The sequence below is a fragment of the Seriola aureovittata genome, chromosome 4 (genome assembly GCF_021018895.1).
Source record: "Seriola aureovittata isolate HTS-2021-v1 ecotype China chromosome 4, ASM2101889v1, whole genome shotgun sequence".
Classification (NCBI taxonomy): Eukaryota; Metazoa; Chordata; class Actinopteri; order Carangiformes; family Carangidae; genus Seriola; species Seriola aureovittata.
Window position 1 is genome coordinate 4,158,216 of NC_079367.1, and position 20,884 is coordinate 4,179,099.

A 20,884-nucleotide genomic window follows, 5' to 3' on the forward strand; every position below is an offset into this window, starting at 1 on the left:
TACGTCACGTTTTGCGTCACATTAAACGCACCGATTTACAAATGACATGACTCCTTTGAGTTGAGGTGAACCAACACAATGCATGCTGGTTGTGTCTTATCAGTCAGAAAGGTTGAATAAGGTCATGCCATATAAAAGACAGTTCCTCATAGACTACAGACAAATCTATGATAGCTCTAGTCTACAATATAAACATTACTTGTTTGATTCTTGAAGTAAGCGTGACAAACACTTAACATAACACTTGTGCAGATATGAAACTCCCACAGGCTAAATATCTGACCATTAATTATGTGCCTGCAATGCAATAGCATTGACATTTAAACTTACACTTGTTCTGCTCCAACACTCAACACTCCCTGCTACCTTTCTGCGACCTTCACTAACTCAGCAGTTGTTTACATGCTGTTCAGATCTGCTAGTTACTTTAGCTTAGCAGTAAGCACTAGCCTCTCTCTCTCTCTCCCTCTCTCTTGCTTGCTCGGTGTGGTGTTGTTGGGACTTGAGTAAAGAGGATTGTGATGTTTATTACATCTTCAGTAATGTCTGCTGTCTAACTTAAGGCACAGCTTCACTTGCTAACTGGAGCTGCTCTAGTCTCTCCCTGTCTGTGTGCACAGCAGCCTTCAGCTCATAGTCTATTAGTCCTGATGTATAACCAATCAGACGCTGCTGTGGGCGGGACATTGCGACACATGTTTGTTGAGTTTAATGTCGGATCTCCCGACCCGTTTTGTAGAAAAACAAATTGAATTGCAAGTAATGTCACATTTTAAAGTGGTAATACAGAAACTCTGGAGCTTTCTTAGTGGATATATGATGTACACTTTGTTCATGTCTTTCTATGATCTTGAGGACAATTTCGGTTGGACAACTATTATGTGTGGTTTTATTATTGTGAGTCATAGTGGCTGGTCCAGGCAACGTCAAAGGGCTGTTGAAGGTTAAGCTTTGGCAGTTTTCCCACACACACAAAAACATAAAACATAGAATTTTGATTTTATTATTATAATGACTTTTTTTTTCTTGAAATATTTTGATTTTATTCTCAAAATGACGACTTTATTTTCATAAAATGATGACTTTATTTCACGAAATTTAACGAACTAACTAACTAACTAACTAACTAACTAACTAACTAACTAACTAAATAACTAACTAACTAACTGTGTGACTTCATGTCAGTGCACACTCCGACACACTGGGTGGCGGTAAGCACTTTTTAAGCTGGTTTGCAATCCGCCAATGATGACGTAGAAGAAGAAGAAGAAGAAGTAGAAGACGAAGAAGAAGAAGACCGGAAGTGTTTATAATTTGTATATCAGCGGTATTACAGCGCTCAGTCGCGGTGGAAACGAAGGTCACCTCACCTCACCACGTCGCCGTCAGGGATACAGACCTTTTCCTGTAACGACTTCTCGACCCGATGGACAGTTTTGATAATTTCAGCGCGTCGGAAAAGGCGGAAGCGACCGAGCTGCAGCGGATGATCGCCGTGGAGCAGCAGAAAGCGCAGTTCCAGGCCCAGGTTTGTAACTAACCGTTAACTAACGTGTGTCCGGTCCTGGAGCATCCAGCGAGGCCACAACCCGGTGCTATGTCAGACCCGTGAGGAGCCGCTCTCCTGGGGGGAGAATTCAACCAAACTCCCCTGAAGATTTGACAGGTTTAGGGTTTATTTGCCTCTTGGCTAAAATACAACATCTTCACTGTATTTTTTTTTATTATAACTGAGCTGAATTAATTGACTACACTATTACACTACACCAACACTAAGCTCTGTTGATATTGTCATATGTAGCTTGATAATATGCTAAGGTCACATCAAATTGTCCACTTATTATCTGTACACATTATTGTGTTGGAAATATGCATTGTTGCCTTTTTTTAGTTGTGTTTCTGGTTCATTTTCACATTGATTATAACAAACCAAGAGATGTAAACAGTAACTCACTGATTGGACAGATGTGGTGATACTCAATCTGGCATATGGATCCATACAGGGAAATCCAGTTCTTTGTTGCACTTTACTGAAGCTTATATGATAATTTATCTTCTTCAGTGTTTCAAAAAGCTCATGAAGAAATAATTGATTATGAAAATGACTAGTTGAAACTGCAACTCAACCTCAAATGTCAAAATAACAACAGGTAGAATCGGGCTTTAGGTCCAGTCAGGGATCACTGTTGGCCCAAAAACGCTAATGAACACGACCATACTCTTTCTGCAAACTGTATCATGATTGATTCATCCCAGAATTGTATAAATCATCTTAATTAATTAATTAATCATCTTCTGTGTTGATTTCCAGGTGCACAATTTCACTGACATCTGCTGGGACAAGTGTGTGGACAGTCCGGGCTCGAAGCTGGACTACAGGACTGAGACGTGTCTGGTGAGCTGTGTGGAGCGATTCATCGACACCACGCTGACCATCACCAACCGCTTCACACAGATGGTGCAGAAGGGCGGTCATTAATAATGGACTACAGATGCCGACAGGACTGATTTATGACATAAATAAAGTGTTTAGAATTATGGATGGAAGATGATGTGAAGAGGATGTTTTTTGTTTTTTTAACTTACTGTTTATGCTGTGGACTGGTGCATAGGGGGTTCAAAATGACTTGAAAATGGGAAACTATATCTTTGTCGTTGCAGGTACCTATTTGTGAGAAATCATGTAATATGACATTTAGTAAACTGACACAGTACATTGGTGTTCGCCATCATATCTGTGATCCTTCATGTACTAATCTACGGTGGCCCTGAGAGCTCAACACACTGCACCTTCACAAAACACATGCAAATAGACAAATTACTAACAAATTCAGAAAACGTATTCATCAATTTGATAACACAACGGAAGTGTTTCCAGGCGACACCACAAAGTGATGAGCCTGGCTCGGACACACTTATCTGGACACCCATTTGCCTGATGTGTGTCTGACAGATTCAGGTTCCATCACTTGAAAATATATTTGTTTTTTTAAGTGGCTATTTCCATTGTTTTTCTTTTGTAATGGAAGACGTTTTACTCCCAAACAGCTCACATTTTAAAGAAAGTTTTTTATTCAAACATTTTATTTTCTTGTTGAATCGTAAAGTAAATTTTAAGTGAGTGAAATATAAAGCAGCTGACACTAAATAAAAACAGACAAAAATGAAAGACATGAAATGTTGGAACAGACAGAATAAACCTCGATGTAACTCATTTCATCTTGGTCAATCAAAACAAAAGCCAGTATTTTGTGATGCTGCTGATGTATTTGGTGTAGATCTGAACTGATGAGACAATTAATCGATTGGTTGATTAACATAAAATTAATCAGCAACTATTTTGATAACTTATGAGTCACTTTGCAGTAAAAAATGAACAAACATTTGCTGGTTCCAGCTTCTCAAATGCAAAGATTTACTACCTTTCTTTGTTTTAAATGATAGTAAACTGAATATTTTGAGGTTGTGAACAGAAATTTTTATACATCACCTTAGGTTCTGGAAAATTATGTTATTCTTTTGTCACTATTACAAACCAAAAACAGAGAAGATTGTTTCACTGAGAATGATCTGAAATTAGTGTTTGTTACTCACAGCTCTAATTGTTGTTTTATTCTGGCAGAAAATCAATGAATATCCTCTAAAATATCAAAGTAAAACCCTGCATGGGGCTAATAATTACATTTGCATTAATGCTTATCTGATCAAAATGTCAGTTGGGAGCTGCCAATAGACATACCTAAATACCTGGATCAATAAATATGACGTAAGTGGGTTGACACTGACAGACTGGACACCAGATATACAGCTAAACAATGTGTCAGACAAATCCTATAAGACTGAACATGTTGGAACATATTTAAAAATGATAATGTTTTACAGGACTACAGTGTCAGGCTGTTAATATTTTTAGCTGCCCTCAGTGCAGACTTCATGGCAGTTTCAATCCACCCATGAGGCGTGGCTGTGTGTTCCCCTGCAAAGTAGACCAGCCCCTCCCTCTGGAACAGCTCTTGGGCGTAGTGTCCCTGGTATGGCGTGAACAAGGCGAAGGCTCCCAGACTGTAGGGATCCAAACCCCACTTCTTCACCATCCCCCCTGTACACAGATCCCTTATCTCCTCTCCGTGGATCTGGATCAAGTCCTCCAGGACCACAGCCATCAGCTCCTCCTCGCTCATCCCTTGGAAGAGGGTGGAGTCGTCAGAGCAGGTGTAAGACGCCAGGAGGGCCCCTGCGGCCGTACCAGGGAAGCTGTGGCTGGGGTAGTAGATGAAGCGAGATGGGCGGTCAGTGATGCTCTTCCCTCCTCTGATGCCCTCTTTCTCCCAGAAGCGCTCCTTGAAGCTGAGCACCACCTTGGTGGAGCTGGCGTAATGAACCGAGCGCAGCGCCTCCATCTTGTTCCCGGAGAGAGGGGGCTGGAAGTTGATGAAGAGGGTGGCTTTGGCCGTGGCTGTAACCAGTGCGTAGTCCACCGTTAGGTTGGTCAGGGCGCCTGAATTGCGCCAGTCCTGGTATGTTACAGTTACGTTGTCGCTGCCTGTTTGGTTGATCAGCTTCACCTTGGAGTTGAGAAGGATGGTGGCGTTTAGCACCTGGTAGAAAGCCCTGGGGAGGTGGTCAAAGCCGTCTGTCACTTCAAAGTACCTGGAAAAAACAAGACTAGTTCAAAAGGTAAGTTCCTACGTGGGCTTGAAGCACACATTGAGTGGTGGTCTTAGCGAACCAATCTGAGACCTCCTTGACAGGTGGCCTCAGTTTGGTTTGCTTCAAATGTGCTATATTAGCAATACCGCAGGCTGTAAACGGCTGAGTTTCCCCCAATAGGGAAACTCCCCAATGGGGGAAACTCCAGTCAGTTAGTCAGTCAGTCAGCTAATAAAAACCTCTTAATCACAGAGCATCATTCATTTTTATGTTAACAATGGATCACTTGACAGATAAAGGTGTCGCTCATAATGATGAACCCACAGAGAATCATCACCTGACTCTTCACTATGCGCGACCCCTCATTGTCATATTGTTTTCACATGGTAATTTGATATATTAACCTCTATTATAGCAGGTTTAAGTATGAAAAGGGAATGCATGTTTAAAGGAGCTAAGTTTTGCTGTTGCTACATAGCCAACGTTAGCATTGACAGCTGTTTACTTACTAGTCTTGGCAAGAGCTTCAGTCATTGTTGTGTTTACAAGACAAGAGGTTATACTGCACCCTTGATTTCAACGCTACAGTGACACAATATCAGAAAGTGACGAGACAGTCGGACGGGGGTAGCTAGTTAGCACGCTAACTTCAGTACAAGAAAAGAAGTGACAGAAATAGAAGCAAAAACAAGAAAACAGCTGTTGATGCTAACGTTAGCTATGTAGCAATAACAAAACTTACAAAGAGCTCCTTTAAAGCAACATTTCAATGTTGTAGTTGCTCATATCGTTGGCTAATTTAATTAGTAATATTGCAACATAATTTGTTAAGTTAAATCACATGATTTTTATGGAAGTTAAAGTAACTAGGAACTGCAGCTGTCAAACCAAAGTAGTGGAGTAAATATACAATGCACTGTAGTGAAGTATAAGGTTGAAATACTCAAGTGAAGTACCTCAAAAACTTAAATAAACAGGCTATAAACAGAAGCACTTCATCTTATATATATAAAATCAATGCGTGATATGTATGTTGATATTGTTGAGAAGGGTTTTAAGCAACAAAACAAAACAAAAAATTGAATTTGAATTATTTCTACCTCCAGAGACGCTCTATCTCTGACAACCACTGCTAAGCCAAACTCAGACTCTTAGATAATAAAACTGAACATTTCTTACTCAGTGTTGTCGTTGATGTCTGACTGTATGTACAGCATCTCTATCAGTGACGTGTAGAAGAGGCTGTTTTCATTCAGGAGGTCCCCGATCATCCTCAAGGCGCCACGACTCAGGTTGCCCTCCTTCACCAGATATTCCTGTCAGCGACCAAATGCAAGATGTTACATTCATATAGCGAAAACTTTTCAATCAAATTCAAACTACGGCCTGTGTGACATCAGTTAATAAGTGAATCGCTACCTTCACCGTGTAGGAGTCGTATTTATCCAGCATGGCACTGCAGCCGATGATCTTGAGGTCATCCCTCACCTGCGCACAGATTGCTGTACTTACAAGACCATGTCTCTATCCTTGTGCAATAAAACAATACGAATGTGTAGGAAAATAATAATGTGTGTAATGAATACAAACCTTCCACAGCGCCTGACTGAAGAGCTGAGCCGCTGACATCCCCCTCTCTCTGTCAGTCACGGTGTAGTTGAGCACATCGGGGTTGTTTTCAACAGCATAGGTTTTCTGTAGCACTCCGTTTACCAAATAGAAGGTGTTGATGTCGTCTTGGATGAAGTGGTTTAGGGAAATTTTTAATTTAGAGGCAAAGGAAAGCAGAATCCTGTGGAATATATTCTGCATATTAATATCTTATAGAAATATGTGACACTCTCCTTTAGTTTACGCTGCAGGAGTTGACTTTTACTTTGGGGCAGTAGAACAAGCTGTAAACATAACATTGACATATTATGATCTTATAAAGGTTGATATGGCTCATGTGTCCTGTTTCTGGCCACTTCACAAATGTAAATCCAATATTCCCCCCTTTTAGCTCTGTTTTAGGTCTCTACCAATTCCTGAGGGAAATATCTGGCTGTTTAGCAGCTGGATAGGAGGAGTTCTACTTTACAGCAAGTATAAGATTCATTTTGGAATAAGTCAAAGATGAGAGATGGTTACTGACTTACAGATCCCTGTGTTACTTCCAGTGTACAACCACTGGGGGTCGTATTTATTAGCTTATAAAAATCATAAAACGATCTACTAATTTTATGTCCATATACACACATCAACTCAGAGCATGCTGGGAAATCCCACCCACTTATCCCCAACATGCTACAATATGCTAACTTTTTCTGTCTGCTGTCTGGTGCTGGGAAAGAAGTGCAGAGGGGTTTTACCTGGCTGAAAACAAAGCTGATAATAGACTGAAACAAAAACAGCAGGTGGTGGCCATAAATGAAAACAATAAGGTGCTAAAATTCTCAGTGGCTGTGGGTTTGTGACTTTATCTTAGACATCTATCTATTACTGGTAAAAAAAAAAACATTGATTATGATAACTGGAAGTAACGTGACTGAAAGTGGTGACTCCTTTGTTATGACATCACAAAGTTCCAGAAGTCCTGACGGCTGGTTTTAAGGCTCAGTTTCTGAATACAGGCTGTGTGCATTTCTCTGTGGACTGAGGCTTTGATACTTTCACAGTATTAATATAGAAGCTAGAGCTGATCTATAATCACACTACACATGGACAGAGACCTTTACACTGTATGGGACCTTTAAATGTGGTACTTCATTAAACTGAATTCAAACTCAGTGGCATCAGCTTTACGTCTCCAAACACTGATGAAACAAAGAACCAGTTACTGTCACATTATGGCCCAGCCTAAAGACTCACTTATGAAAGCTGGGGATCCTCATGGCGCCGACTTCTGCGTACCAGCCCTCTCTTCTGTTCCTGAACGTCTCCACACGTCCTCCAATACGGTTGCTCGCCTCTATTATGGTCACCTTGTTGTCCACGGAGACACAAACATAATCATCATGTTAGATACACTCTGCTCACTGACATCAGAGCAGCTGTCCTGTAGTACAAGTTCTGATAATCAATATCATCATACACAGCAGATAGTTGAGCGCAACAACATTTCAAAACTTTGCCTTGTCAGATTTAAAAACTTTACACACACCACCTGCAGTGTCAGAGACGTCACCTGTCCCCCTGTCGTCTGATCGACCCGAGGCCGACTCACAGAACAGCTCATTATCTCCTGGCTGTAAATTCATTTACCTTATGGCCAGCATCTTCCAAAAACTTTGCGGCGGTCAGTCCGGCGATGCCCCCACCGATGATCGCCACGTGACGAGGTGTCTTGGCGGTAGGAAGGCCTTTATCCACAATGTTGAGAAGCTCGCCGTAGTCTGTGTCTTGGAGGCATTCGTACAGAGGGTCTCCAATGATCCCACTCACAGCAAACACCACAACCCCCACCAGAACCAGAGGAACTGACAGAGGCAGAACATCTCAGTTGAATGGGATGAAGTCTCAGTGTCATGAGTCAGATATTTTCTAATCTTAACAGCTAAAACTCCCTAAGTGATCGTTAAACAACCACCAACTTCTGGTTTCCTTTCTTTGCTGCTTTAAACAAAGGACATCACATTCTAAGCTTTTAGTCAGAGGAATTCTTTTTATATCATTTTGAAATTGTGAAACCCCAGACGATGAGTTCATCACTGGGGAAAGATGTTGTTGTTTCTGCTTGTTTGAGAGTCTGAGTTTGAACCTGTCAGTGTCCTAACAATGTTAAAGTCAGATAAGATGATGTGGGCTGTTTCAGAGTCATTAGGTTCTGTAAATGTGGAACAATACAACAATGGGTTGACATTAAGAAATGAACTTTTGAATACTGAATTTTTTCTTTTAAAGCAAGCACTCTGGTACCTTTGTCCACCTCTGCCAATAACATAAACACTTAGTGTATTTTTACTATAATTCACCTATATTGCACAATTAGTTCCCCCTGACACAAAGCAGATGTTATTCACTTGCACTTGAAAGATAAATTTCATAATACAATCACAACAGCTGCATCAGTCTTTTTTACTATTAAATGAAAATAATATGTCTGAGCAATTTAACACTCACAGAATTTACAGAGCGCCATGTGAGGGATCGTCTTGAGGATGAAACTCCAGGGTCTGGACTTCTTCCTTCTGCTGCTGAAACTGACACTATGGGAGGAAAAGGAAACCTACCAAACAAGTTTGATATGAGTTTAGTAAGAGAGGCTCAGGATGGTGTTATCATGAACAAATACGAGTTTAATACTCCACTGGACTAAATAAGTCGTCTTTGACTAAAAAACAAACAAACAGAATAAATACATTAAGTTTGGTAAAAACAAGCAGTGAATCAATGCACATGCATAAGATGAGAAATGAAATATCCAAATGAATATCTCTCAGGCTGCATTCCACTCACCTTTAACAGAGGTAATGTCTCATAAGTCATCATAAGCCTATGCATGACTGAGGAGAAATGACCAAGTTCCTTGATAAAGCTAAACTTTTAACGCCGTGTCTCTCTCCCCCACTACGAAAGCAACCTGGAAAACCTGGAAGCGTGGTATGTGTGAAATTGCACACAACGTAATTTTAATGAGGGACTGTGTGGCTCCACACGTCTGCTGGAAATATTTTCCCACACCGGCTCGAGAGTCAACCACACTGAACAAATCAGATTAGTGAGGTTATACTAGTCATCTGCATACCTCATTTCCTCCATCTTCATTCATTTCAATATCTGACCTGAAAGTGCTCATTCAGTGGTATCAAAAAAAAAAAAGAGACTAATTCAGACCTAAAGCTGCATTAGATACTTCACAAAAACACAGTACATTCCAAATATCTTTTAGTTTTTACATTTTTATAGTATCTGTATTGCTAAAATACATAACAGTCCTACTCACCCATTTCCTTCTGTGTCCAACAGATAATAGCACAGAGACAGATTTTATAGGAAGTAATTGAAACCAAAAGTAGGAGGACAAAAAAAACAAAAACACCCAAGTTTCATTTTCCCTACAACATTAGCAGCTGTGGTTGATCTTAACCAAAGCTAAATGCTGGGAAATTACTTCTTTGGAAACTGGAAGTGATGACGACGATAGAAGGAAAAATAAACTGATAAAAACAAACAGGAAAAGAAAAAGATGAAATAAAGACATACCTGTCAAAAAACCTGAAGGGGCATCAAGTGCCTGTGTCCCCACTGCTCTCCTGTCTGGAACTGTCTGGTTGTTGATTCAGCAAACACATTTACCTGACATGCCTTATGTAGCTCAGGTGAGATTCTGCATGACAGGTTACATATACAGTAATATAGAGATGGTATATGGCTTAACACGGCGTTGTTGGAGGTCAAGGTGCAGGTTTTATTTAAGGTTTTTGTCAGTGTATGAGAAAACACTGGGGTCACTGAACTAATGAGCTGAGTTAAATCAGCCATGTTAAATGTATAATGTGTAAGCTACAGCTGGGAAGTCAGACAGGGGTTTTAGCTGCAGTCAGTCCAACGGGTCTCCTGAACGTAGGCGTGGAACAAAGTTTAGGGGGGGTGAGCTGGGAAAGGAGAGAGTGAAAAAAAAGGAGACAAAAAAAGTGCAGAAAGCTTTGGCATTGTCGACAAGTTGCCCAACAATCTGTAAAGTGAGCGTATACAGGACATTTAGACCCCCTCAATTTTTTCACATCTGTTAGGCTCCAGCCCCCCGCAACCCTACTAGAGGATAAGCGGTAGAAAATGGATGGATGGATGTATATGCATATACATATATACATTAATTTACCCTGGGGATAAATAAAGTATCGATCTATCTATCTATCTATCTATCTATCTATCTATCTATATAGAGAAAATTTGTTTGCAAATGTATTAGCAAGAAAAAACTAAAATATTACATGACAATATATGAAATTGTTCCAACTTATAATTGGTTTTATATATTTTTTAACATATATACATGTATATGTTTTTACTTCATATGTATTTCATATATGGAAATTCAATGTAAATCTATTACATTTGCATACGTGCAGAGCAACCCCCCCCCCCCCCCCCCAACACTTCACGTCTTTGTGTATATACAGTGCTAATGCTAAATTAAACTTTTCTTACTGTGTCACTAACTTCTAATACAATTTTTTTTTAAATCACCAGTTAACCATATTTCATGGGGGGGGTGTAAAACATTGTATTCGCTAACTCCTCCTTAGCAAAGAATCAAATTGCGTAGTGTTTTTGTATAACTGGTAAATTACATTTCTGGAGAAACAAATCAGGTGACCATGAGCATTACGCTCTGAAACATACATATCCCATGAATCTTAGCTGCTGCCGAAGCCTCATGGGAGCTGTAGTCGTTGAATGCCAACAAAACAATCCGTGTTTTAACTTCATATATTCAAAGTGATGCGAGGTGATGATTTCAGGTACTACTTTTTACTTTTCCTGACAACCTCGTTTTTTTTTTTTTTTTTTCAAACTTTATTGAACAATTCAATATTACAGTTCCACATATAATAGGAATCTTCAGTTTTCATTTTGCATTCTTAATTCCTGACAACCTCGTTCGCGGCGCGTTGGAGCCACGAGGAGGGGGTTCTCTCTTTTGAGCCTACGTCACGATACAGGAAGTAAACAAACTAGGCGAAAGCGGTCATCAAGACGCTCACGAGACCTCCCATTGCGTGCCATGACAGCTCGTACAGGTTAATTATTTTTTTCTTTTATTTAAATAGTTTGGAGGCATTTATCTACTCAGGACAGCACTGTATATGCTAGACTGCACAGCGTTTAGAGTAAAGTTAAAGCTAGCTAGTGCTACGGAAAGCTTTGGGTGCTAGCTTAATGCTACGAACCTTTAGCCAAAAAAAAATTTGCAATTTAAGGTTGGTTTGAGTTTTGGCAAATGATTGCAACACGAAGGACACTATCGCAGAGCTCGGACAAATAAACACAATATTATCTTCATTTCGGAATATATTTAATACACTAAGAAACACATTTGTCTCTAATATCTCGGCTTGTATCCCCCTTTTTGCTCTTTATATCTAGTCTCTCTCCCACTGCTAATAAACCGTGAAGGATGGAGACGGAGGGAGTCTTATATCGTCAACATAATCGTCACGTAGATGTTATGTTGCTCCACGTTGAATAACCTGTATGCCACTGGCTCACATGTTGCATGTAACGGAATCAGTAAGCTATAAATAAAAAAAACATGTTTGTCGGGCGTAACATGTCACGCAACGTTAGCGGCTAGCATGAATATGTTTGCAGATTTGATCATGCACGACTGTTAATCAATGAAAATGATCTGCACATCCCTTGAATCCTTCTGTAATCTTCCTGCTCCATTTCAGCCCCCTGGTTAATGATGATCATACAGCTGTTTACAGGATTAACATCTGTTGGTTTGTTGTTTGGTCAAATTAAACAGTAATAACACCATAACGCCAGTTGTGTATACAAATCTGATTTTAATATATTTTATATTTAGTGACTGTTGTATTTCTGTCTCATATTCCCGAATAAATAATAATAAAAAAGGTTAAACTATACAGGCACATATAATGCATGAGTAATGGTTGGTTTTTTGTGGCTATTCAAATCATTTGTTCAAATCATAATTTACATTATCTCAGGCACTTTCCAGGGTAAGGTCAGGACCTTACTCTATTACTGAATTCTCCATTTGTTTTGTTTTTCAAGTTGTGATGTTGCTCTGGCACATGTGATCTCCACATCTGTTCCTGAGGGTGTCAGTCCAGACGTTAACCCCTACAGTGCCATGACTGAGGTGCTGGGACAGAGGAGCTTGTTGGGCTTTGGTGTGGTGTTAGCATGGCTGGTGCTGTTCCACCTGCTGGTCAACATCTGGCTGCTGTGCGTGTTCACCAGCCTGCTGGTGGTGCTGGGCGGCTGGCTCGGCTCGCAGGCCGTCCTGGAGTCCAACAATGTGGTTCACCTGGAGAGGTTTATCACACTGGAGCAGGTAAATGTAGGGTTCACCCTGGTGTACAGTTACGGTGTTAGTTTCACTTTACATTTGTTGATATAATCATAAAGGTTTCATTAGGTTTTGTGAGGAGGTTCAGAAAAAGTGAACCATCATCATGGGCCTTGGTTCAGGATGCATGGAGAGGAAAAGGCCATGAAACATCAATCCTATGATAAAAGATTTATTCTCGAATAATTGTATTTTAAACATGATGTGGAAAACACGCATGGGCTGCTGCTTCTGAAATGAAACAATTAAAGATTCAAGATTAAACTAAGACAAAATATATAAATAAATAATAAATAAATAAATCTCAAATATACCTCCTTAAAGAAAAGTTTTCAGAGACTAACATGGACAAATATAAGAACTAAAAAGTAAGAGGTGAAAAAGTGAAATCCTTAAATAACCTTGTAGTGCCAAGGTGAACTTAATCAGGTAGATGAGGTGTGGTAATTGTGAAAACAAGAGCCAATCAGTGATTAGGAAAGGAAAGGAAGTGAGGTAGGTGAAGAAGGGAAGAATAAAATAAGTAAGAAATAAGAATGAATAAGAAAATAGGGATTTTTCCGACAGGTTCACTGGACTAAGATAATCTTACCTAGTACCAGTATCACTTCATTCACCCTCATTTTGCCATTGCTGAATTTCAGGTTCCACCCTCTGTGGAGGATGAGCATCACTTGGACCAGGAGATCCGCAACACAGTGCGGAAAATCATCAGGGACTTTGTCACCTCCTGGTACTCCACAGTGTCCTCTGAGAGTGGTTTTGAAACCGAGGTTCAAGAGGCCATGATCTCTATGGCCATGGAGCTGAAGCTGCGTGCGAGACACGTTGACAGGAAGGTACTGTGATTTAAAGACCTCAGCGTGGGGAGCTGTTGCAGCGCTGCAGTGTGTTTGTGTGACCTTAGTGAAACCAGGTTATGGCGAGCGTTCTTCTGTGACCTGAACTCTTAAAATTCAAGTAAACAAGAAAAACAGGTCTCTTGATTTGGGTGAGCGTCTAAGAGAAACCCCGCCAACGCAACTAGACTGTTTGGAGAATCCTGGTATTTCAATAGTCTGTATGTTACTTACTGTTGTTAGTCTAAGTGCAAGGAGCAGGGGTAGTTTTGATTCTTCATAGTTTATACATACACATTAAAAAATTTGCATCCTTATTGGCACAAACAGTGTTGAAGGAAACTGTTGCCAGATTTACTCATGAGGTTTAAATTCACATTTAAATTTTAAAAATGGGACGTGTGTAACTTTTCTGATCTCTTGCAGGAGCTGACGCAGAGGATCCTGGATCTGTTTGGCTGCCACCTGCAGGACTACATCAGAGCCAAGGAGCTGGTCACCGAGCAGCAGGCGCCCGTGAGGACAAGGTGGGGCGGTGAGAGCGAGCGGCGCTTGTGGGAGGCGTATTCCAGTGTCACCACACCTCACCTTGCCGTGACCAGCGACTCAATGGAGCTCAACTACACCAGAGCTGTTGTGGATTTGTTGCTGCATGTTTTGGTGCCATCGCCGCACTTGGAGACCCGCACGGGACGGTTCGTTGTCGGAGAGCTCATCACCTGCAACGTCATCCTCCCTCTCATCGCAAAACTGTCCGACCCCGACTGGTTAAACATCCTTATGATTGAAATATTCGGCAGGTCCAGCAAACCCCAGGAACCAATCACAACAGAGCCACTGGCTTCATCCCCACCACCACTACCACCACCACCTGCTGCTGATTCAGAGCTCGCTCCACTTCAAGAGACGGCGCTGGTTCCTCAAAGGTGCACTGAAGCTCCTCCAGCGGGACCAGAGACCGAAAGTGTCCACGAGACAGAGACGGCTGAGCCGGCTGCCTATGACGTGTTTGACTCTGAGGAGGTGGACTGTCCGCAGAACAACCCGGAAGAAGAAGAAACTACTCGACCCTTTCTAGAGCATTACATGAGAGGAGGCAAGTCAAACCCTTTTTACCAGGAAAACGACTCTGACCTGGATTCTCCTCTGGCTGACTATAAACAGAGCTCCACTGACTCCCTGGTCATGATCGGCCAAGAGGACGGTCTGTACGACAGACGGAAAGAATGTGCCACGTCTGTGGAAAACAGCAACGGCGTGGACTTGGAGGATGTTTGTCCCTGTCCAGTGGATGTCCGGGGGAATTCTGACCATCCTAACGGCTACGGCCCCTCATCAGTCAGGACGGCAGAGGGGACTCCCAGTATCGGCAACCTGCAGGACCTGGAGAGGGAGGGCACTTCCCCTTCTGTAAACCCGGCCAGAGAGCTCCTTCTGGGTGTAGATCAGACTGGGTTGGGGAACACCAACGAGTCGACTGTAGTCAGTCCACTGCAGGGCTCGTCCCCCATGCCCTCATTCAGTTTTGAGCCCCTCAGCAGCCCCGACGGACCAGTCATCATCCAGAACCTCCGCATCACCGGCACCATCACAGCAAAGGAACACAGAGGCACCGGCTCGCACCCCTACACCCTGTACACCATCAAAGTAAGGAAATGACATCATGTTCGTGTGTGATCCCGGACTTCAGCGTTATTATCTGTGCAGTCCGGTTGTTCCACGGTTCGTTGTAGTTGCACTAGAGACCGATGTAGGGATTAAAGATGAAGAATGAAGAATTGTTAAATGTCCATATTTTTTCTGTGTTTTATTTGAAGTGTTGATCCATAAGAAGATATATTTTTGGTTTTAAAGAACCAAAAACCATCTCAATCTCCATCTCCTGGCTTCTCTCTGGAGCTGTAGTAACAACAGGTCGGTGAGCCAATCAGAAGAGAGGAAGCTCTGCGCCTCTATAGGAGTAAAACGCTGAATAACCTAGCTACGGTTATAATAGATTACTTTCTAGATTGAATAAAAATGAATGACTAAGACTAAGAAGTTTGTGTTCACTGTTGATCTTTAACCTTTGTGTTTTTAGATCAAACTTTACTGCAGTCACTAAAATTCAGCTCAAAGAAACAGAAAATTGCTAAATCAAATTAATTTTCATTTTCAAATTTTTGATTTTGAGCTTTGATATAAAACCTTTTATTATGTAATCATAACATTAATTAGAAATTAAGTAGGAAAAAATTATTCATATCAGAATTTATTTGTAATTTTGACAAAACACAAAACTGTTTAATCATTTTTAATCATTATTGTCGATGTTTTGAGAATAAAACCGTCGTTGTTTGACATGAAAAGAGTAAAACTTAAATGTATTGAACAAGTGTACTGTATATTAACTGGACGTAACTTAAATACACAAATCAGCGTCAGACATTTTACAAACTCATGATATAAATTATGACGTGAATCAACAAAAATAATGGTGGAACTTTACAGATGTTTGTGTTGGTTTTCAGTATGAGACGGCGATGGGTTGTGAGAACCCAGGAGGCATCCAGCCGGGCTCCGAGGACGCCGAGGTGTTACAGACGAGCTGCGAGAATCCATCTCGCATTCAGCCGGTGGCGTATCACATGGTCAACAGGCGATACAGCGAGTTCCTCAACCTCCAAACACGACTGGAAGAAAAAACAGAACTGAGGAAACTCATCAAAGGTGGGAGACGTGAGCGAAGAGCACAGAGTATTTTCTGAATGAAAGGAAAATTTTAAATCCTCCTCTTTAGTCTGGTTTGGAGGGATCATGCATTATCTGGGTTTGTGGTTTAATACTTGGACATATCTTAGAAGATACACCGAGCCAACATCCAAGCTTTTATCATCATCTTTCTGTGTCTCAGGTGTGAAAGGTCCAAAGAAAGTATTTCCAGACATGCCGTTTGGAAACATGGACAGTGACAAGATCGAGGCCCGGAAGGGACTTCTGGAAACTTTTCTAAAGGTTGACGGATTCTTATTTTATCACATTCATTTTAATATTTGCAGAAACATTTAACACGATGTTTTCTGTCCTCTTTTTCAGCAACTCTGTGCCATCCCTGAAATAGCCAACAGTGAAGAGATGCAGGAGTTTCTGGCTCTCAACACGGACGCCAGGATCGCCTTCGTCAAGAAACCTTTCATCGTGTCGCGAATAGACAAGGTTTGATCCCAGATATTTCATTGTTACACTGGACTTCATGATTAACACGTTCTGTGTGCATAGTAACCATTTTTGCTGTCTTGTGTTTGCGTGCGTAGAATTTGATGAACGCCATCGTGGACACGCTGAAGACGGCGTTTCCTCGCTCAGAACCTCAAAGCCCCACGGAGGACAATGAGGCAGAGGTGGACGGAGGGAAAATAAGTGGTGACAAGAAGAGCAAGTACGACTCCACACACCCAGACCGACCTTTATCCACATGTGACAGAAACACAAACACATTCGCCAGCTTTTTACAGATGTCTTACCCTATTCGATAAATAATGATAATAATAAAACTCTATTTATACAGCAGCTTTCAAAAGAAGAGTACAAAGTGCAAGAGGGGAGCAGCATATATATATATATATATATATATATAAATGTATAAGGAGCTGACACATGAAGTGCTGTACATGTAGTCATGTAGAACTTTTTGAATCAACTCTGGTAAACCCCTTAGGGAGGCAGAACATGGATAAATTGATGACAGTGACATGAAAAACATTGTCTTAACATATAGAAATGACCACAATTCTTGAGAATTCTGCTTCTCAACACTCAGGGATTTATTTCACCACACAAACAGATGAACTCACAGTTCCTCCTTATGAAGAGTAGTTTTTACTGATGGCAGCTGCTGGAAATACCCTGGTTTTAACCTCCAGTAACAATGCTGTCACTTTTGCCATTGTTTTTTTTTATTTAAAAAAATATATTGTCAGTTTCTTTGCGAGTGGGAAGCCTGTGAGGGATCATGGCAACATCCAATCTGGCAGAGAGCAACTAAGATTATGGGAAATATATTTTATCTTTATTTAATTTTTTGTGCATGTGTTTGAAAATACATTTGTTTGTAAACTCCCAGGTCTCGTCTGAAGTTCTCCAGTAAAAACATTCCCTCCATGAACGGCTCCGACGTGAGACCGCAGGTTTTGTTCAGCTGTGAGCAAACTAGCACAGTAAGTAACTTTTCTAATCCACAGTGATGAAACATTAAAAAAATTTTTTTTTTATAACTTCCTCTTCCTTTGTGCTCTCAAAGGTGTTTAACAGAAAGTCCCTGACAGAACTGCAAGCCTTTATCACGGAACAAGAGAAACTGGCCCTTGGAGAGGAGCCAGAGAGGGAGGACAGTCCGGCGGTCAGAGGCGGTCTGGATGACGGGATGAGAGGGAAGCAGAGTCAGGAACGTGGTAAGAGACGGGCGTCATGTGATATATTCACAGTTGGTAAATGTCTCAAAGCTGGTGTAGGTCATTTTAAAGTTCAAAGGACCAAGATAAGATAAGATGAGAGAAGATACAAAGAAAGAAAAGCTGCAAGAAGACAATATCAAGTACTTAAACAAGATAGATAATGTGATAATATGAAAACTGATTCAAAGCACAACTATAAAGACGTGAAACCTCTATCACACAGCCTCCTGTGCACTGCTGTGGTTTCCTGCATCCACTGTGTGAGGAGCAGTTCTGGGATTTGTGAACAGTCCCACATTTTCAACTTACAGGATAAAACCAGCAGTTTTCTGTATCTTTCATATTGCAATCAAATTTAGAAAATCACCTGTCTAATCCTTTTAACTTCTCGGCCTCTTGTCATTATCTGTGCAATCATCACGCCTCCTCGTCTGAGTCACCCCCCCACCCCCCCCGTTGTCCTTTTCCTTTGTGTCTGACCACTGACTCACCGCCCGTCTGTTGTGTCTTCCTGCTTTCCCGTCTGCTTCACTCCGCCACTTTCCATTCACTGTTTCATCATAATTATAGCAGGACCCTGTGATCGAAACCAGCTTGTTCCATATTCCAGTCACGTATCACATTCATCATCAGCGAAGAGACAAAAGCTGAAGAGACAAAAGCGCAGGAGTTCACAGCTCCTGTTGTTTATTTTATTTTTCTTTCCAAACCAAAAAGCCTCCTCTGACACCTTGTTCCAGAGACAAAGGTTTCAAACCGGGTCGTCGTGCATCTGCTCGGCTCTGGTGAACGGCCACATCTGTTCAGGGATGGAAACAACAATTATGTTGACGGTTAAGTGTTGCATAACCTGAGTGCTCGGAAGGAGAGAGGCGGTGGCACAGTATGACAGTGTGAGTGAGCACAGGGAGGATTGAACTTGCAGCCCTTGTCACTGGTGTGATGTAAGTGTCTGTGGTTTTGCAGTTTTGGCAGCGAGAGTGTTTGGAGTCTGTGGCCACTGACCACAAGAGGTTAACTTATAACAGCAGACCTATCGGAGCGGTTGAATGTGGCGTGGTAGTGATGTGCGTTTGCTGCTTCGTGCACCTTTTAGGCCCCAGATGTGCAGTGGCTCTGTTTTACGCTCTCGGCTGCGGCATGGACTAAAGCGGCGTGTCCGTGTCACTTGTGCTGCAGACACATGTTCCAAAAGGGTTGTAATTAGTTTCTTAATTAATCATGGGAGTGTTTTGGGCGCAACATCCAATGATGCTAATAATAATAATAGTAATACTTTAGTTATATTGCACTTTTCTTAACAAAGTTACAAAGTAAAACCAGATAAAAGAATCATCTAAAGTGAGAATCATAAAAACAAATCAACATTATGCAAAAAGATCTGACAGTGATGAAATATGTTCAAACTAGGGCTCCTCGCTGGATTGTTACGTTTGTGTTCGTGGGGTGAGTTGATCACATATTGTGACTGATCAGTAGAGCTGCACAATTAATCAAAATATATTCAAAATCACAGTATCGATTGTGAATCAGTGAATCAATGCTCTACAGAGAAGCCACGGCATAAATCACAACATTAGACGTCTTTAATGTTTATTATGAAACTGTGGTGGACAATTTTAATGTGTGTGATGATTAGGAAACACTGTGGCACAGTGACAACAGTTTATTATTATTTTATTATTAATATCTATCTACCTATGTATTATTTTCAGACAGGTGCTCAGATGGGTGTTTGCTTCTTAAACAACGTGGGCGCTGGACGGGAAAATGAGAAACGTGTCGGTCTGAGACGAACAAAAACAGAACCGTTTATCTCTTTGTGAAGTGAATCACTAAAGGCATTTTTATTTTAAATTCTCAGAGCTCGGGTTCTTTCAAGATGTTTTTCCTCGTCTTACTCTGAATGTTTTTAATCCTTTAAACAAACTTTTAAACTGGTCGTGGGTCTGATGAAGGGACCAACGCCTCGCACTAACTCTGACCTTTAACTCTCAGCTGTCTGTAACCGTCTCGGACGCTCTCGTCCAGCGTGTTGCGTCATCGCTCCGTCTCGCTCCATCACAGGGAATCACCGTAGGAAAAACGGATGACCTCATTAACATCGTATGGAAACGATCTTTGCATTTGCTCTGACATTGGAATAAGACGTTCCCGGTTTAATTGGATCCAAATTGCATTTCGTCCTTGTTTAGGCATCTGGTCATTGTCTTTTTGAAGGCCTGTTTTTATTTTATTTTTTTTTGTTTTGTTCCAGACAGTCTGGGTGACTGAAGTGTCTAGTTTTAAAAAGTCCCTGAAATGTTCCACAACCAAAGTTACAGTTCACTGGGGACTAATGTGCTGCTTTTACAGCAGATCTGTGGACGTCAGACTGCCTTGTTTTTTTACAGTGTGTTTACAGTACACTGACTCTGAAGCAACTAATCTCTACTGACTCTGAATTTACACATTTCAATGTTTTTCAATGAGTTTCCAAATTTATGTTCTTTGAATTTTAAATCGTTCAGTTTCAAAAATAAACTAAAATCTCCATAAAGTTTCTCTAAATCGCTCAAACTTTTAATTGTAGGATCTTATAGTTGCTCATATTGACTTGGCTGGTGAAATTCAGACACCAAAATTCAAAATGGAAAACTGAAACTTGGACATGGTTGAGTCATATGATCTAAGAAGAAGAAGTGCAGTACAGCATAGACAACATAAATAAACGACTGGAAACCCCTGGAAATTTCTGTCTTCATTTGTCAGTCGTCATATTTTCGGTCAGTTATCATGAGTTCCAGTTTTCACGGGGAAGAAAGAAGTAAATATCAAATGTGGGTGAAGCATTAAACTGACAGAGAGGCGTGTGTTTGATTCCCCGGGGGTTTTTATTTGGTCTGTTCATTTTTGATGCAATCTAGATTATTTCCCTTTTTTAATACGTATTAAAT

The 20,884-nt window shown here is 41.0% G+C and overlaps 3 protein-coding genes across 4 annotated transcripts in view; 2 read left to right on the forward strand and 1 right to left on the reverse strand.

Annotated features, from left to right (window-relative positions):
• The first annotated feature begins 1,296 nt into the window (after positions 1 to 1,296).
• Positions 1,297 to 2,732, forward strand: timm8b (translocase of inner mitochondrial membrane 8 homolog B (yeast)). The gene is made up of 2 exons (XM_056375175.1): positions 1,297 to 1,528; positions 2,312 to 2,732. Exons 1-2 carry the CDS (start codon positions 1,427 to 1,429, stop codon positions 2,477 to 2,479), a joined length of 270 nt encoding a protein of 89 aa, XP_056231150.1. The 5' UTR covers positions 1,297 to 1,426; the 3' UTR covers positions 2,480 to 2,732.
• A 154-nt stretch (positions 2,733 to 2,886) lies between these two features.
• Positions 2,887 to 8,852, reverse strand: il4i1 (interleukin 4 induced 1). Its single transcript, XM_056375174.1, has 7 exons — positions 8,752 to 8,852; positions 7,894 to 8,108; positions 7,501 to 7,613; positions 6,241 to 6,442; positions 6,070 to 6,138; positions 5,830 to 5,966; positions 2,887 to 4,650 (listed from the first exon to the last, which is right to left on the reverse strand). The coding sequence occupies exons 1-7, from the start codon at positions 8,768 to 8,770 to the stop codon at positions 3,885 to 3,887; spliced, it is 1,521 nt and encodes a 506-aa protein (XP_056231149.1). The 5' UTR covers positions 8,771 to 8,852; the 3' UTR covers positions 2,887 to 3,884.
• Positions 8,853 to 11,275: 2,423 nt separating this feature from the next.
• snx19b (sorting nexin 19b) overlaps positions 11,276 to 20,884 on the forward strand; it is a 37,750-nt gene continuing 28,141 nt past the window's right edge. For both annotated transcript variants that reach the window (XR_008827330.1, XM_056374363.1), the window contains exons 1-10: positions 11,276 to 11,375; positions 12,379 to 12,661; positions 13,321 to 13,515; positions 13,942 to 15,162; positions 16,026 to 16,224; positions 16,409 to 16,509; positions 16,591 to 16,710; positions 16,809 to 16,933; positions 17,618 to 17,711; positions 17,795 to 17,945. Coding sequence is in view for 1 of the 2 variants with exons in the window: in XM_056374363.1 (XP_056230338.1) it covers positions 12,458 to 12,661; positions 13,321 to 13,515; positions 13,942 to 15,162; positions 16,026 to 16,224; positions 16,409 to 16,509; positions 16,591 to 16,710; positions 16,809 to 16,933; positions 17,618 to 17,711; positions 17,795 to 17,945 (2,410 nt within the window). In the remaining variant the exon portion in view is untranslated. The remainder of the gene's footprint in view (positions 11,376 to 12,378; positions 12,662 to 13,320; positions 13,516 to 13,941; positions 15,163 to 16,025; positions 16,225 to 16,408; positions 16,510 to 16,590; positions 16,711 to 16,808; positions 16,934 to 17,617; positions 17,712 to 17,794; positions 17,946 to 20,884) is intronic.

Bases quoted from the DNA above. Each gene is read 5' to 3' on its own strand.
- timm8b (XM_056375175.1), top strand. From the start codon at position 1,427: ATGGACAGTTTTGATAATTTCAGCGCGTCGGAAAAGGCGGAAGCGACC. The intron at 1,529-2,311 runs GTTTGTAACTAA...GTTGATTTCCAG, and splicing joins AAGCGCAGTTCCAGGCCCAG to GTGCACAATTTCACTGACAT.
- il4i1 (XM_056375174.1), bottom strand. The intron at 6,139-6,240 runs GTTTGTATTCAT...ATCTGTGCGCAG, and splicing joins TCAGTCAGGCGCTGTGGAAG to GTGAGGGATGACCTCAAGAT. The intron at 4,651-5,829 runs GTAAGAAATGTT...TGTTTTTTCCAG, and splicing joins GACATCAACGACAACACTGA to GTACTTTGAAGTGACAGACG.